At 37.9% G+C, this 18,582-nt stretch overlaps 1 protein-coding gene across 1 annotated transcript in view; it reads right to left on the minus strand.

Annotated features, from left to right (window-relative positions):
* The window catches only part of lrig1 (leucine-rich repeats and immunoglobulin-like domains 1), a 54,793-nt gene extending 38,645 nt beyond the window's left edge, over nt 1–16,148 (minus strand). Inside the window, exon 1 of the mRNA XM_006630651.3 lies at nt 14,872–16,148. Coding sequence (XP_006630714.3) covers nt 14,872–15,074 — 203 coding nt within the window. The 5' untranslated portion in view covers nt 15,075–16,148. The remainder of the gene's footprint in view (nt 1–14,871) is intronic.
* Nucleotides 16,149–18,582: the final 2,434 nt, after the last annotated feature.

Consider the following 18,582-nt stretch of genomic DNA (forward strand, 5'->3'; position numbering starts at 1 on the left):
ATTTGAAGAACCACCCTGCTTGCTTTGACATACCATGAAATATAAACTATCTTCTTGTGTAAGGAAAAGCCAGATACGGCTGTTTGTGTAGGTGGTGCTTTGCGTGCTGCTATCTGGTTTGCATTGTAAATGCATCAGGGCTTGCGATTTCTCTCATCAGTTTGGCAGAGAGGCTCAGCAGGCTGGCACACAGCAGACAGTACTGTACTGCAGCGAGACATTCACATTAACTCCCCTTCAGGACACATTTACTTCTCCTCAATATACACATCTTCATACTTTTAAAGGGACAGGGAGGGACACGTTATCTATTGTATACTGCCCATTCAAACTAACACAAATAATCAAACCCGGAGCTCAGAAATTAAATACTAAACTCTGAAGAGATATTTGAAGAACATATTAATCAGGGGATGCTGCTCCTTTTTAGGATATACATTTTTATTTTTCAAGAAAATTACAGATGAACTGAGTTGTGGCCTTTTGTGGTCTTTCACCTCCTCTTTCCTCACTTGTCAAACAGATTTTGTGATTGATTCATGCATCCAACAGCAAGCAAGATCTTGTTGTCCTGATCTGAATCTTGAGTGTTGACAGCCAACGAATGCCGACTTCTGAAAACACTGTGTCAGCCTTATCTTGAAAAGATACAACCATGCCTTAGAAAGCAAAAAAATAGTTGTTTTTTTTTTGGGAGGGGGGGCTCCTTTTTTTTGCCAAAATTTCAAAATGAGCCATGGAATTCATGAGTGAATCTGCTATTTCAAAAAGATGTTTAATTTAGGTCTCCAGCCAAAACTTAATGTCATTATAAGTAACTGAAAACAGTATCTATTATGCTACTGTACTTAATATAGTCTTTAATTTTGTCTATTCTTATCATTATGACTCAGGTATTTGGATAGCTATCCTTGGAAGAAAAACAAAACCATGAGACATGGTCCAAGTGCTCTGGCTAATTCATTGTCCAATATACAGCTGAAAAGAGATTTTCATACTATGCATGCTTGTTTGAATGGATGATGCTAGATAATAAACATTTTATATAACACCTTTAATGTTGGCTTCTCATAGCGCTTAAGATATAAAACTGCACTTTTAAAACTTTTACATTTGATGTGCCTGTGTAAAATATCAGCACTAATCCAACAATTAAGTCTAAACTAAGTTCTTGTAGAACGAACAGGTGAACTATATAAACAAGACTATTGCAAAGGAGCTATTCAGCATACAAAAAATATACTATGGAAATTGATTTTCATCAAGTACAAATAACTCTAAGGTATTTCATTTAAATATCCTGTTACAACATGTACAAAAGGGTGGCAAATTGAGGTTTCAGAGAACCACTGCTTTCAAATGTTCATTTCGAAAACTTCACAAGGCAAAGATATGCTATCACCAAAACTGCAAATGACTTGTACAGTATTTGAATATTCATCTGCTATTGAGAACACCTGTGCATTGTACATTTCTGTGCAGTTGCTAGAATTCCCAGCAACAGATACACACAGTTCTGAGTAAGAAATGTTTTGACACTGTGGAACGGTCTTCATGAAACATTTATAATATTCCAACTAGGAAACCCATTGGCAAGACCTCTATAAGCTAAGATGTCTTACATAATGTGGGTACTAATCCAATTGGTCAATAATTCACTTACGGTCAATTACGGGAATCATTTATTTAAACAGAGAGGCAGACTGCATAACAGGAACAGTTCTTTACCAAAATCAGGGACAACCATTTGAAAGTTAAGAGTTTAAACAGTGTTTTTAATAACACATAATGCCGCAGACCAAGATATAAATATGAAGCTCTTCTGTCATTACACACAAGCAGTGCAGTAAGGGACAAGCTGCAGCTAGCATCAAATAAAAACAGTCCAATAACACAAAAAAGTGACACCGTTTGCTGCGTTTCTGTCATTGAAGAACCCACCACACTCCATCTATGAAGGAGCCTTTGCTTCAGCCTGAGCTGGGATTTCCATGATGACCTTCTCACGGATCGTTAACACAATCCCACACAGTCAGTGACCCGTGAGTTTTTCTCCGTCAGAGAAGGCCACATGGTCCTAATTCAACATGTTAGGCTGCAGAGAGGCCTGGTGCTCTCCCCATGTCTCTGGTTCAAACCGCCCCCATTCCCAAAGAGCAACACGGACAGACGTCAGGCACTTCACACCTCCCTACTGTAAACCCATCCAGGGCAATTACTTTCTCTCTCCAGCGATGGAGTAGCCTGCCGTACAAATTTTAAGTTAATTTATAGGCAGCAGTCCTTCACTCCTGCAGGAGGCCAGCTGGCCCCTAGGGCAGTAAGAGGGCTGGGGGAGTTTTCAAACAGCTGAAATGGACGAAGACCTTCTAAACATAGACTTTCACTTAACTTTTTTTTTTAACCAAAAAAAAACACACGGAAAAGTCAGTTTATTTACAATCCTTTAGATCTTGTTAAATGAAAAAGAACTCCTTAGAACACAGCTAGTTAAGAACTGAGAGGAATGTTTTAGAAACTAGTTATAATATCTATATTTATCTGCTCTAATAAAAAAAACAATGTGATAACAAAGATGTTAATTACAACAGATGAAATACACTAAATCCACTTCAGATGCTCATAAAAAGAAAAATACAGTAAAACGGTTGACGATATATATTTCCGTCAAATAGCGCACATTTTAAATTCTCGGCTTCTGAGAAAACGAAACAAAAATTATATAACTACAATTTTCCATAGTCAATGCATGTACTGTAATGGGGCTCTGAAAAGTAGTTTGAACAGTCAATACAACAGTGATAAGAAGGCAAAACAGAGATATCCTATGAACTCAGAGGAAAGGTTGAGAAAACTGGAACAAGTAACAAGCAGCAAATTGGATCTTTGTATTGAACTCTGTGTGGAGTTTGTATGTTCTCCCCATGTTTATGTGGGTTTCCTCTGGGAGCTCTGCATAGTGGTAGTTTAATTGAAAATGAGGAAAACTGGCCCTGGTGTGAGTGTGTGCATGGTTGTGTCTGTTTGTGTGCTGTCTGAAGTCCTTTCATATCATTTAGCAAATCCAAGATCAGCAGACTTTATTATCCATCATTCAGACCACTCAAGACTCACATAAGACAGATTCTCCTGGAATAGCAGTTACAGGGCCAACTTAGAACACCTAGGGATACACAGTTTCAGTTCTGCTGTTCAGTACAGGTCAGATCGTTCCAGCTTTAAGATGAAATGTTTCAAAATACACGAACATTTTTCACCTTGATAATTACTTTCAAGATCATTCAGATGAAAAAGCCCCTAATCAAACATAAATGTAAAAGAGCTTTGCACACATCTTCTACAGAAGGAAGAGGAGGCTTTCGTATCATAAATACCTAGACAGCAGAAATCAGACATGGTTTGACTCTAGAGTCAGCCAACAGACTCAAGCTGCAAGCTATTTTTAAAAAATATTTGGATTCACCAATTCGGAATTGGGAACAGCTTATGACTCAGCTGTACGGCCACAACCCCAGTATGACACAGGGAGAATGAAAACCATCGGACTCTGACACGTCCACCTGTCAAAACTATTCACTTTTTTTAAGAAATACTGCCGTCTCCAAAGTGCCTTACAGGAGAGAAAGCACAAACTGGATCATCTCTCGCTGACATCACTGCAAGCTTGCAGAAGTCCAGAAGTTCCCAGGAGTCACTCTTGTGCCAAAACGCAAGAAAATACACTCACTTAAGCCTTCCTAACATCAGTGGTGTGCCTCACATTCGGGAACCCTTGTCATATAACCCAGCCTCAGGCTGGCAATATCCCGTACTATAGGTTTCATCCCATACACTTGGCCAAACTACTCAGGGGACCCATTGGAAGCTTTGGATCCCTGAGAGACATGACTGTTCATATTTATGCCAGCTACAGACGATGAAATGACAGAAAAAGACACTGGATTGTTCAACTTTTGAGACAGACGATATTGCTCATTTCTTAGAAATGTGTCTATGTGACATTTAAGACCCTGTTACCAGTATTAGAGCATGCATCACTACATATTCCCTCAATCTCCTGGTGGGTGGGCCCAAGGTTCAGTTCTGGATGATCACCCTGGCAGCAACACTGTGCCCCACTCAGAGGAGGGTGGACAGGAGTCAATAACAGGAGTGTGAACTTTGCTCTTTGAAAGTGTGAAGTGATGTCAGCAATAGAGCTTTATGGCACAGGTGAAAGACAGTGGCCGACTCTAATACTCCTCATTGGAAAAGGCAATAAAATAGTCAAAGAATAACCTGCTGTTAGAAAAATCAGTCTGCTAAGATAACTCAGTCTGTGTCAATAGGAGAAAGGTGTAAACGGTTTTTCTTTCTGTAAAATAGCATTTTTATAGCTCAGCAGTAGCTTGGCAATGTTGCGAAGGTCAGGAAAAGCAGAAGAAATACCATAGTTTCCAAATAAACAGTATTTAGTGCCAGCTGTACTGGAGCACTGATATGAAACACGCTTCTTTTAGAGCTGTGATGAAGCTTCAGCAAAAACAAAATCCGAGGATAGAAGACAATAAAAGCTTTGAAAGCAGTTCAGACAAGACAGAAGAGGCAGTAAGACTCAAGACAGAGGCATGATAAAATGCACTCATAATTCATCTGAAAACAGTCAAAAAGGTTAGAAGGTTCTAGCAATTCTTTTCTGAGGCACAAAGTATAACATCTCCATGTGCCATGTGCCTGGCTGACCTTTGAAATCCATTCCTGGATCTTTGTATAAATGCACAGTCCAACATGAGGGCCGAAAGGTTTTCACAAGCCTGAGGCACAACACAAACTGCAGCTCCAAAACGCTGGCTGAGAACCGGGAGACGGTGGTGGGGGGGAGGTTGTGTGCATTTGAGATTTTGAGATTTTGAATTTCAAACGGAACTTGCCCAGCTCGCCTTAGGACCGTCAGTTGCCATCAAGGAAATATTACCCAGGAAAAAGTAGAGACTTTTTAAAAGCCTACACTCATCTTCAGAAAATCTACAACACTGGACATATCTCTGAAAAAAAAAAACACAGCCAAACAGATCAGGGTACAAGCCGTGGCTTACAAATATTCAGGATCAAAATAAAAGCATTAGAAATATCTTTATAATAATGAACACCTTTTCTGAAAACTGTGTTTGTAATTCTGAGCTTTCACTTAAGGAAAAAAGTGAGGCCACCAAAGAAACAAAGACAAATAATTCCAAACTTGACGGCACCTGTACTATAATCTTGGAACCAATTCTAAAACTAAACTAGTATCAATGCAATGGTATTAAAAAAAAAAACTGTCCATTAATGCTGTTCATCTTCCTGTATGCACATCACACCTTTTACATTGTTAATCATCGTGGCTAAAAATGACGGTCGGGAGCATAGTTAAATGTAAATGTAAACTTTTGAAATGCAAAAAAAAATGTAAAAGCACTGATTTCAGGCTTCAGCGTTATGTTCTTCAGCCACAAAACTGCCAGTCCTGGATCGCTTTCCTCTCACTGTTGTACTCCACTGTACCTCTCTGGGTCTTTTTTATGTTTTTCTAATGTCTTTTCCAGATCTCCAAACTGTTACCAGATGTAGAGAACTCACAGATGATTCATCTATCATGACCACTTTGTAGACACCCGCTAAAAAAAAGTAGAAGAAAAAGTACTTGGTATCACCCCCCCTCCAAACACACACAACACTTGAGATTGCCTCGTTCCAAACTTGGTTGCTGAAAAAAAAAATCTGGTTTGTTTTCAATTATACTCTAAATTCCTCTAACAATAACACTGCAGCGTCTGGCACCAGCACATTCAGTTTCAAATTATTTTCCATACAGTATTTAGCTCAGAGAAAAGGAGATGTGTAAAAATAGCCATTGTCAGCTCTTTTAAATAATATGTAAAGGAAAGATGGTACAAGCTCAATTTAATGATGTGTAGTTCATGCAAGCTTTAAAAAACAGCCATCACGTAGAGGCAAGATTCGACCGCTTACCATGAAAAAAGGACTAATTAACATACAGTAGGCTAGGAAAATGTGTAGCATGGTAAGTTAAAAACTCACCAAGTGTTCCTCAAGAGACAGACAAAATAATAATAATAACTTTATTTTATATAGTGCCTTTAAAGGTGGCTTCTCAAAGCGCTTTACAGAATGAAAATAATTTAAATTTACTTTAACATGACAAGGAATTTAAAAGATACACAGTTGCGTTGTTAATGAGAACTTTAAGTTTGAGGTCTGGTAACTGGATAAGGCTGCATCATAAAATAATTTAAAATGCAGAATTTCAAGAAGTAGCCTATATTCCTAAATCCTGGATCCTGGTCTATACTCATGCAGAATTTTCCTGCAGCAGCAATCATTTCATTTAATAAAGAATAGCCCAATACTTAATGTGCTAGGTGTTTTTTTGGGGGGTGGGCACCTATATTTATGACACATATTTAAGAATAGAATATGAACAAATATTTCTGGGGGGGCAGCACCTTTCTATCAAGGTCACGACTACTTGAAGGGAAATCACCCAGCTTTGTAAAAAAAGAGCAAAAATAACTTTGTGCAGGAAACACTCAAAAGACAACTGAGGGGTGGACATACAAATAAAATCTTCAGAACACTTATCCCAAAAGCAAAAAACAAAGTTGCAGGCTGGTAGAAATACTAACTGTAATATCTGGGAAGAAACATCATTTGCTCCCACGTGATTACAGCTCCACTTCCAAAGTGTGTCCCCAAAAAACCACAAACAGCTTCAATATATACCATTCTGTTGTTAATGTTTCGTGGAGCACTGCCATCTTTCAGCCTCTAAGATTTACATCACTTCTCAGAAAAGAGACTTGAAACAAAAAAAAATACACTCCCAGAATTCAAGCAGAATGCAACTCATTGAATTGCTTAATGCTCTAAATTCAGGCTAATCTGTAATGGCCTGAATTACATTATATTTGAAAATCTATTTGTAATGCAGTGGTGTTCATAAACTTGACTACCTCAAAAGCGGTCTAAAAGACAAGGCAATCTACTGCCTTTTTTACAGTGAACAGCACCTACGTTTCTCAAGTCTCTTTTCGGAGAGATATTCCTCAACAAGATTAGCACCTCGTCAGCCTCCAGAGAGAGTCTGCTCCCTAAAAAACCGTCACCGCCACCTTGCCTTCTCTGCACAACTTTTGCACGAAGCAAAAAAAAGATTCTTCAATGAGACGGCGTGAAAACACCTGAGACGTAGCAGACCACAATTGTTAAGTCACGTCCTCTGTACGGCTGGGTACGTGGTGAGAGAGAAACAAGCCCCACAGCGAATTCAGTTATTGCTTCCTATTGCACCACGCCATAAACAAACCCCATTCCTATGGGGGTGAAGGCTTATTCCCCTGTTCCCCACCTAGGGCAAACACCGCCCTTGGACAGACACCAGCATCCTCCGACAGGAGAAAGACACAGTCCAGACTTTTTCATTCCGTACAACCGTACAAACATCATAATGTCGGAGGCTGTGGGGCGCGCTTACAAACCACTAGTCAGCCTATTCAGGAAACCCATTAAGGAAATGCTTTGGACTGATGGGATGGATCCAGCTTCCTCGTTCCACATCATGATTTGTAAAGAGTACGGAATGCACCTGGCTCTGCCACTTTTCATACAGTCATGCTCTGTTAAGGCAGAAGGGGAAAAAAAACACTGTCTTGTAAGTTTATGATGAAATCCCTCAGAGTTTCAAAAAATTCTCCTTGTGCAGGCACTCCTGATGTCTCCTTACACGCCACGAACAAGTCAGCAACTCCGAAAATGATTCTCTAGCTCGGCAGCAGCCAACTCTGAACTCAGAAAGCCTCAGGATCTCCAGGGTTCTGTGCTATCCAGCTCTTGAAAAAATTAAATAATTCAGTTATTGGGCTCAATTGGTCAAAGCATTAGGGATTTTTATGAGTGCGTTTTAACGAAAGATGATTCAGACACAGCCTTCCCAATGCAGATCTTTGTGACCCCAGCGTCTGGGAATATTTGCTCCAAATTGATTATTTAATGGAACATCAGTTTTAATTAATGTACCCATTAGGCCAGTTCTGGAAGGTTTTAATTTACCCGTAATAAAATCCAAAGCAATGTTTATGAGCATAAAATAAAATATTTAAATCAAACAAATTATGAGTTCAACTATGGGTTCAAATAAGCTATTGGGAGTCTGGTGGAGGAAAAGAAAACAAATATTGGGTTCACGAAGACGAAGACTGCCTGCCCACAAACTGCCTGTCCCCTCACCTATCAGACATCACTTCCTGCTTTCTTCTTCATTTCTTCTGTATAGAGAACCATCATTCAAAAGCGTTTGAATTACAAAAGCTAGTTGATGATAAAGAAAGAAAATAATTTCCACTTTTTCCATCCAGGACAGCTACCAGGGCCTGAAAACAACACGTAACCGAGAAGGTTCTAAGCTGGTATTTGAGCTGACAAAGTTGTAACAAAATCACCACCAATGAGTGTTTTTCTTGTTCTTAATGTATTCCATATCGATACTGGCAAGTAATAGCAGCTAAAGCCAGGTACAGTAAAAAGGCCACTCCAGCCGTTTCAGGACAGATGAAGGGTGAGGATCCGTAAGGACAGCCATATGTAGGATCCTGCATTGAAATACTGAACTTGTGATCAACAGTGACTTTGTGATTTCCTCGGTTTAATAATCTTCTGTCAGTTCTAGGTCCTCAAATGGTGCTGTTCCACACAATGCAAATCACAATGATTGAACCTACTATATGGGCTATATCGGGCTTTAAAAAAAGACGACACAGCTTACTTTAAGATAGTCAGCAGTACATGTGGTGACCTGTGTATCATTATAGAAAAGCACTATATAAGTGTAAGCAATAATAATAATTATTATCATTATGACTTTAGTAGAAAACAAGTTTGGGAAGGACTGTTTTAAAAGAGGTAATAAATCTCAGCGTGTCCAAGTATATTTGAAAACATGATGGCTAAAAATCACCTATATATAACTTACACATGGGGTCCTTGTACCTTATGTATGGAAAAAACTTAATATCCCTCACACACAGTGTGGAAAAACTACTAGATCTGAACAATGAAAAACTCAGAAACAAGTCTGTCGTATTCTTTTCCTTTGTTTTTGAAGAAGGATGGCTTTTGCAATTTATAGTGTTTAATTGTGTGACAGCCAAGACCCACAGCTGTAGCGCTGTCATTTTCCTGAAGCACAATTTTTCAGCCACAGGACTAAAACGTTCCGAGTAAAACCAATCCCTGCACCTGTAATAAAACAAAAAAGAAATCCCCAGAAAGAAATTACCGCAACAATGAACAATGCTACGTTTTTTTAAACTCTGCAATGGCTACACACACAAATATACTGTTTGTTTTAAACATGAATTCCAAGGCACACTTCCAACAGTACAGCAGGAAAGGCCTGTAAAACATCAGGGATCAGTTTGTTTCTAGTTGTGCATCACATGCATTGAGCTTGCGCCAGATCAAGGCTCCATGAAACGACTCTGACAGAAAGGCTGCCCAAATAAGCTACATGTTAGGATTTCAGATTTCACCTCTGAGCTCTTTGTGTGCTCTTCACAGCTCCACCATCACACAGAGCTCGAGCTACTGTAAGTGTCCACAAATATTCTTCTCGTGCGGAAACCCCTGCAGGAAGAGTCAGGTTTCCCTGCACTGCCGTCTGTTGATGTTATTGTAATTTCACTTTTGGATTCTGCCACTTCAATAGGCGGCCCTGCATTCAGACAAACAGTTCCCCTATTATTTGACTCCTGACACAAAGGCAAGAACTCTGGCAGTTTCAAACTGTCCCTTTTTGGTCACAGCAGCACATGCAAGCTGTGAAAACGAAGGACAGCGGGGATGATATTTGGACAACTGGAAGGCATTAAGGGTTGATTTTTCACACAGGCCGTGTCTGGATGGTTACCTAGGAAACTCTTTTCCTCCCTGAAGTAAAATACTGCTGAAGAGCACCTTAACAACCCCCCCACACACACACTTTGCTACTGTTAAAGCCGTTGACACACAAGTTACGAGTTATCTGCAGATAGGAAGGCTTGTCCTCGACACCCTTTCAACAAAACTAAGGGCCACACTCAAATGGTAGTTACATCTGACATCAATAAAAAAAAAACTTTAAACTGGAAATTAGATGAACTAATAGATGCTAGAGCAACTGTTTACTTCCCATGATTAAGGAAAGCATTTTTCCTTTTTTATCCTTTCACTTTTAATTAGATTGCATTTCAGTTTGGAGAAAACATCGTGGCTAGAGTTTTTTACAATCCATAAACTGCTTTAATAGAAAAATGCCTCTCTCCTATATTTATATAAAGTGTGTAAAATCTATTTTTAAAATAAATCCCTTCTCTCATTAGTTAATAAACATGACAAATAGTATAAATGGTATGTAACTTTATTACAGATCAAAGTGTGATAATTAACATGATTCATTGCACAATCTCCATTCAAAGAAAGTCTTGTTTCAAGCTTTACAGTTGTAGCATGAACTGCCACCAGCTCTGTGACATTCCCCCACTCTTCATTAGCCTGAATAACGCTATAATTCTTGTGCAGCAGTGTAAAATAAGTAGTGTGTAACATAATAATGCCACAGTATAAAACAAAAATCTGCTTTAAACAAATAATAGCCATACCATTTGGCTGACAACCAACAAATCAAAAGAGTAGTACAGGGTCGATCAAATCACTACATTTTCTTCCAGTTTAAGATTCATACAATTTTATGATAGGCCTCTAAAAAGCAAAAAAGTCCATGGTGATCAAGTCTGGTCTCGGCCGTTGCCAACAATCCACAGGCATTCAACTTAAAATAAATCACACATCTGCTCCAAATTGCTCTAAGTCATCTTACAAACCTTTACAGGGTATAAAGTGAAGCCTAAAAAGCTCTTACGTTTTTCAAAAGTGCTCCAGAAGGGGAATTCTGTGTACACAATGCAAACTGGGGTCCGTGCAAAGCAGCTCACTGTGAAAGCCACATTTGTTTTCATTGACACCAACCCTAAATGTCACATCAGCATCACCACAGAGGCTTCTGCTGCTAAACATAACAGGGACAGTTTATTCCCCTAATAAATCACTTGGCAGCAAACTTTAGGACTCCCAGAGGTGAGGAGGGAAACAGAGTTCCTGCACTGCAGGGCTGGGCAAAAAGAATGTTTATTAGTACTGTTTGTGTGTTTAAACAGCATTTAAATGAACTAATTAAAAATTCATTAAATGCAATTAGGGGAAAGTACATAGACATTCATTTAAAATATCAGGTCACCGAGGTGTCTGTATTAGTTTAATCAATTTGAATTGTGCTCAGTTAGCATTCTATTGGATCCAGACTGTTAATTTCCATTCAAAAGAACAGGCCAATTCATTTTTTTTAGAATTATCCAAAGAGTGCATATACTGTGCACGAATAAAGATAGCAAAGCAAGACAAAAGTACCAACTTTTTTCAAAACCATGTCTGTAGCTTTTCCCAGGGGACCAGGGAACCCCCCAAAAATGCTGGGGTGTAAATTAAAAAGTAACTCAAGCATTACAATGAAGAAGACGGGGCAACTCGAGCCATTCAGACTCTTGACTTCTCCTTGACGCAATGTGTGCTGTAAACTTTTCTATGTGGTCTTTTGAAGTCCCGAAACTAGAACGTAAAAATGCTAATGACTTGGTCTCAGTGACTTAGGGCTGTCTTCTCTCTCCCCCTCACACTGAGCAAACTTCAGACCTTTGTTTTCCAAATCCAGACACAGTACCACATACGTCATACACCATACATGTAGAAAAAACACTTGGGTCTAATCAAATTAAAATGGTGGTTATAGAAAAAAAATAGACCTCAAACTACTTAAAAGTCAGTTGCAGTAAAAACTGCCTCAAATGATTGACACAAAATGACAGTATTCAGAAAAGTCAGGTTATATCAAAACCTTTGATTAATGACTATAAATAATGGCAGACAGGAACATTTCCTATATGACACACAGAGCCTTCCTGAGTGGAATCTGTTCAAACTGTTAGAGGAATAATTCATTGCTTTAAAAAAAACACATACACCTATACCTTAAACAATAAAACTAAAAACAATATTAATACTAACTTCAGTGTTCAAACTTTCACAGTCATCAGTGCTGGAACTCAAGTAGTTGTAAGTTTGACGTGAACTGCAACCAAAGCATATGTTTTAAACTCACTCATGAACGTGCATTCAAAAGACAACTGATGGCCGACAACACAATACAAAATAAACTCCACAGAATCTTGTTTGTGCCACATCCTTATGGAGAGTTATAACCAATACAAACTTAAAACCTAACTTCAGTTCTATTACCTTAGTTCAGACAAACATACCAGTTGGGAAAAGGCAAACAACAGCGTAGCAAGGTTCAATAATAATCTGTTTTGAACCAAATAAAAAAGAACTCATAGCTGATTCTCCAAAGCAAATGTGATTATTACCTGAATGCAGAATTGAACCATATCATTGATTCCTGCACTGAATCTTTGAGAAGACATATCTAGGATGAAAAGCTATTCTACCCAGCTTCACAAAAGTTCCTTTCCCCAAAATGCAGTCATTAGCAGAAGCCTTTTTTAAACTGCCCATTTGAGGTCATGTTTCTCTGTAGAACTGTCTAATTCTTTTACCCTATATCCACAAAACCCACTTAGTTAAAGTCTAAGAAACTAATGGAGAAAACTCTCTCCAGCACTTTGAATACATCAATACTTTACTGCTCACATTCAAATTTGTTTTTCTAAACACAGTTTTACTCCAGCACTTTGAAAGTCACATTCACAGTCACCTTTACCTTATAGTGGGAAACTTTCTTCTTCAAACATAATACATATAACAACACCTAAACGGACAATGTCTGCAGAGGACATATAGGGTAGCACCAAAGAGAACTTCTTTCTGTAAAGTCATAGCAGGCTAAGTTGTTGGGGGTTTTTTTGTTTCACAAAAATCTTTGTTGCCAGACTAAATTTCCTCCAGGTCAATACGCACAGTGAAACTGTTTTGTTAAAATATTTAAATAATTTCGATTTGTCTACATAGATACCAGCACACCTGTCATGCAAATATAAAACAGCTTTGGGGACATTCCTGTTATCTGACATTGGTTGTTTAACCAACAAGCACCAAATGTATGTTGCTATGATTAGATCTGTTGTTGTGTCCAGGTATTATAACTGGCTTGTGATGGCATTTTGAGCCACAGCTGTATGACATGTGGGCTTTTTTCGACCTCAGCTCCTAAGAAACCCCAAAACTTTTTTAACTGTGCCAGCTAAGATTACCTACTCATCAAAGTTAAGGACTTAAAACTTCTGGACACTCCTTCGCGTTCCCCTGCTGCGCCTGCCAGAGCAGGGAAAGGTTTAGAAAAACCGTCTAAATGTCTAAATGCTTTCTTCTGTAGACCTAATAGCACTAATTGAAAGACAAATCTGCACCTCCGTCCTAGATATTCTAATAGCCGTTATGCATAGCCAATACAGCTGTAAATAATTACCACAGTAAAGGTTTTTAAATCGGTTAAAACTTGGATTACAGTAGCTCAGGTAGAACGGATGATACAACGTATATGTATGTTATTAGACAATCTCGGAATTATAAACTTTTTTTAAACTACAATAATATTTATTTTCATAAGATTGGTTACTATGTACAATTTATGAAACCGTGTACAGAACCACTCCTCATTGCAAACGTGACTTTCTCCACCACCCGTCTCGTTTTAAAAAGTTAGTCTAGAGTACAGCTTGAACTTTAATAGCAGCACAAAAGCTGTTTGGATAAAGATGATAAACGTGCCTTTAACACATCTTGACTTTACAGTTTTCCCACAAGAAAACAGATGAATGGGATCAAAATAATAAAACGTTTCAGTCTTAAGAGTGAAGAGATTTTTTGCGTCAGTTGCTTAACTTCCATGTACTGCTCTCATGAACATTGAAAACCATAGCAAACACGAATCTAACAGTCCAATGTCTATCTTAGCCATAAAACCCGTAGAAATTATCTAAATTCATTTAAAAAGGCGTATTATAAAATACAGTTTACGTTACAATTTTCTCAACTCTGCCATCAACACATACATACTTCAGTGTAATTTCTTCAAAAGACGTTATCTCCGTGTATTTGACAATTAAGAAATTACAATGCACGGGCAGGTCTATCGGAGGATTTGGACTCTTCGCTGTTCTGAATGATGCTGAGAAGAGTCCTCTTATCTGCGGCCTCGTTTTCCAGTTAAACACGAATTTATAAGGTTGCGATACCAGTCCGCGGGTATTACTCTTTTCAAACAGCTACACGTGTTTACTACACCTCGGTTTTAATTCTGCAAGCTAAACAAATTATAAGTCTCCGCTTATAATTCTGGTTTTAAAATTGTACTCTTTGACATAGAAAGTTAGCTTTTTTAAACAAATTTGCTAACAATATTTAAAGGTACTGTATCATTGACTTTATACAGCTGTTTAACAGAACTACGGACAACGCACGCACTGAATCGTTTTTTTCTAAATAAAATATTTGAAAGGAACAAAATATAATTTAATATACTTTTAATACCGTTATTAATAAAGTCGAAAGCTGCAACTACAGTGTTTACCTATTAATCTTCAATACGTTCACTATTTGACCAGCTGCAATCCCCTATCTCTTTTTTCCATCTAAATGAATATCACATGGTGATTTTATCTTCGGCTAAAATATGTTCTAAATTATCGCTGTGCTCAGCTTTCATCTCGTACACCTAAACTTGTCAGATCTGCGATAGGGCCTTAAAAAGTTAATGGTCAGTCAATAACAGCGGTAACTGGTACTCACAGATAGACTGTATGGACAGGCAGATCTTGCGGGATATCCGTCAAACCAAGATTGCTGCAGTCTACCAGGTCATTGGTGCATGTACAATTCAAAGCACAGGGCAAATCAGTACTGAGCCCAAAGTGGACAGGGAGTTTCAGAAGAAAAATTAATTGCAAAAAATAATAAGGTAGCAATCCGATTTGTCCCAACGTGGCCGCCATTTTGTATCCAGTTTTTAATAGCACGGCGGCTGATTACTCCAGAAAGCACCGCAGATTGCCGATCTGATATCGCTGAATCAATAATGTACTTGGTTTATATGTTATTGCCCGTAAAATCTTGTTGGAAGGATCGACAATTGCATTTACATTTTGAAAACGGAAGACTGCCACAGCATGTACCCCAATAAGGGTAAAGTTACTTTCTTAAAAAAAAACCTTGAAGTCCCCTTGTCGAGTTTTTTTTTTGTCCACCGGTGCCCTGTGTTACTGTATCAAAGGTGAATCACCATTAAACAAAACGATATAAGAAACTTGTCCAGCAGCCAAAACTAAATGCAAAGTTGCAAGCAGTTGTCCTTAAAAGGCTTAAAAAGAAGTGTCCTCAAAGCTCGCCGCTTGGTAAACTGGATCTTCGAATCTGAAGTCTTCTCCTTCAACGCGTGAGCTCGGACTGACGGATCCAAGAGATGTTCGCTAATTTACTAATATTTTACCTCCTAAATCATAATTATGGAGCAGCAGCGGTATAGACAAGAATCAGTTATACTCCGCAGCCTGTCACTGAGGAACTTTCATTAGATTTTCCTTTGGACTTAGGGGAGTACTTCTCTTCTCTGACCCACTTGAAGTTGCGTAGTTCCACGAGTGTGAGAGTTTGGGGGCAGCGAAACTGCTCTGGGGAGGATTTCTCAGCTGCTGCAAAACAGAAGAACACCATAGTACGTGTCTCTTACACGAAGTGTGCAACACTGGCTGTTACCACACCACCGCCGCTTCCAGCAACTTTCACCAAGCAAATCACCTCAGTAGCTCATCCTCACTCTGTAACTTTCTTACAGTGCTTTTCAGCAGATGCGCCTTATCCCCCAGAAAATCTCAGCAGTCCAATTATTACCAAATTCAGCTTTCCCCCTCCTACTGCAGATCGTATCCACTATAGGTCTCGTCTTTTCTTTTTTTTTCTCCAAAGCGATTGCCCCAGTACCCACGTTGGATGCACCACAGCGTTGTGAAACCTCCCATTTGGATTTCCTATTGGCCGTTCAACTTTCAGGAACGTGTACGCTCGCACTCGCATTGGCTGTACCGGGTTCCACAGGCGCCATAGCTTTTGAATGCAATTGAAAAGCTGTCACTCACCACTCCGAAACCCCGCCCCAGTTTCCCACCCGGGGTGTGAAACCGCGCCCCCTCCTTTCACTCGTCTTAAAGAGCCACCGTGCAGTTATGGACCCTTTTCATTATGTTAGTGAACTGTTGACCAGTTTTCAGTGAATTGATACAAGAGTCGATTGTGCTGATTTATCACATCTAACAAAAGATATAAAACTGAAGAAAGATCTGTAATTATATCACCGTTTTGGGTTCTTTTAGTATGCTTTTAACCCAATATGAAAGGAGAAAAAGTAATTGCTCCATTTCTTAAATGTATATATATGGTATATCTTGTCTCGTATTCCAACAGCTGTGTGTCAAGTCTATAAAGGTACATATAAAATATTAGTGTCACATACACCATGAAATATAATGTACACATGTGCAGTAGCCTATGTAATTTTTTTAAAATTGTTACCATCTCCTCTAAGTGAATTTCTCTACTATTATTAACCTTTAATAAGAAAAGCAAGCAAGATGTGAGTTCTCCCTTATGTCAAATGTGTTGATAGCCACTGTACTAATAACGTGCGGGTGTTTCATAAATTAAATCCATAGATTACATTTTTATTCAACACCATCTGCTTCAAAGAAAATAATAATATGAAACACTGCAGGTACCATTTAGAAGTGGTAAGGAAACATAAATCTAAGTTTCCAAGCCTATACTGCAGTAATGCTATTTTTTTCTTCTCAGACTTCAAACTGGCCCTGGTCAAACACCTTCTTCAACAACCATGGCAAGTATAGTCATGAACTCAAGTCTACTGATTTGTGATTATAACCATGGCCCTGTATCTAACAAGATAGTGGCCTAAAAAGCACATTGGAAAACTCATATTATTCTTGGAAACAGGCACACCAGTTGAATTTTAAACTTGGCAGATTTCATTAATACACATACCTGGCTCAGATTTGCACCTTGCAAGTTGCTGCAATAATTACCAACAATTGGGGCTTCAAATTTGGGTCAGAACACAACTTCCAATATAAGCTGCTCCTTTTTCTAAATCTGTTTGGCCAAGTAACTATAAATTTGGAGATATAATTCTAGTTACAATTAGATATTGTGAAATGGGGTTCCTGAATGAACTAGGAAAACTGCTACATTTTTCATCTTCACAGAGTACATTATTCATGTTGATTACTCTAGCCATTGACTAGACTTTCTATTAATCTATTGATTTGATTTTTTGCTTACTCTGGTGGTAATTGTTATATAAAAATGTACTGTAACACCTTTTGAAAACAACAGTTTTGAGACTGAAATCTGTTTACAAATAAAAAACAATTTCTTATCATTGTGGCAATATTTTGAGTCATGTTTTTTAAAACAGGCTAACATCAGTGTAGTATAGGCAGTACTATCAAAATTATACACCTGTGCAATACCGCTATTAATATTGATGTATTTAGTATCCTCAAATATGAACACTCTTGTTTCATATAAAGTATTATCTCACATATCTTATAAAATATTTCTGAGATAAAAGCAAAGGTGATTAGAAGTATGTATTGTGATTATGGTTTGTGATTATGGTATTGAAGGCACATATCATTCTTATACATTATTTTTTACAACTAACATTAAGTCTGTAGAAAACTACCTGCCCCACTAGTTTGTCTTACTATAGTATTTGGTAACAATGGAACATGATTTTAGTTCTTGCGGTATCATAACATATGAAATCAAATTAAGGGCACTTTATCAATTTAGTATAATATATCCACATAAGACTAAAATGGCAATTTTAAAATGGCAATTCAAAGAAATGCCACCAAGAAACAGCTATTTCTATTTTAATAACAAAAATCTACAATAAAGTGAGAGACAAGGAATCTAATTTCATTTTTAAAAGATAATTGTTCTAAAATAATACAATTTTAGAGACCTAATGACACCATGCTATTAAATGTATGTTGACGGTAATGCTGATCACAATTACTTTTAAAATTCAAATGTAAGAATTTATTTTTTGTATATACAATCCACGATACCCAGAGCAAATGCGTACTATGTTTAAGAAAATCATTTATTTGCAATGAAAAAGTTATCTAGGAATCTCTAATGATTTCCTAAATTACCATTAAATTCTCCTCACATATTTCCATAAAAACATCAAGTATTGGAAAACCCGCTGAATGCTAATAAAGTCACTAACAAAATAAGCAATATATTTCTTATATAAGCCATGTGAATTCTATTGTCCCTACAATCATTGTGTCATGTATTTAAGATAAGGTTTGTGAAATCAAAGCAATTTTTTTAAGGAACACACCTCTTAAATCTTAATAATGATAAGCTAAACATTTTTTCTTCCCTGTATATTTCTGTTAAATACACAAGTCATTA

The sequence above is a fragment of the Lepisosteus oculatus genome, chromosome 4 (genome assembly GCF_040954835.1).
Source record: "Lepisosteus oculatus isolate fLepOcu1 chromosome 4, fLepOcu1.hap2, whole genome shotgun sequence".
Classification (NCBI taxonomy): domain Eukaryota; kingdom Metazoa; phylum Chordata; class Actinopteri; order Semionotiformes; family Lepisosteidae; genus Lepisosteus; species Lepisosteus oculatus.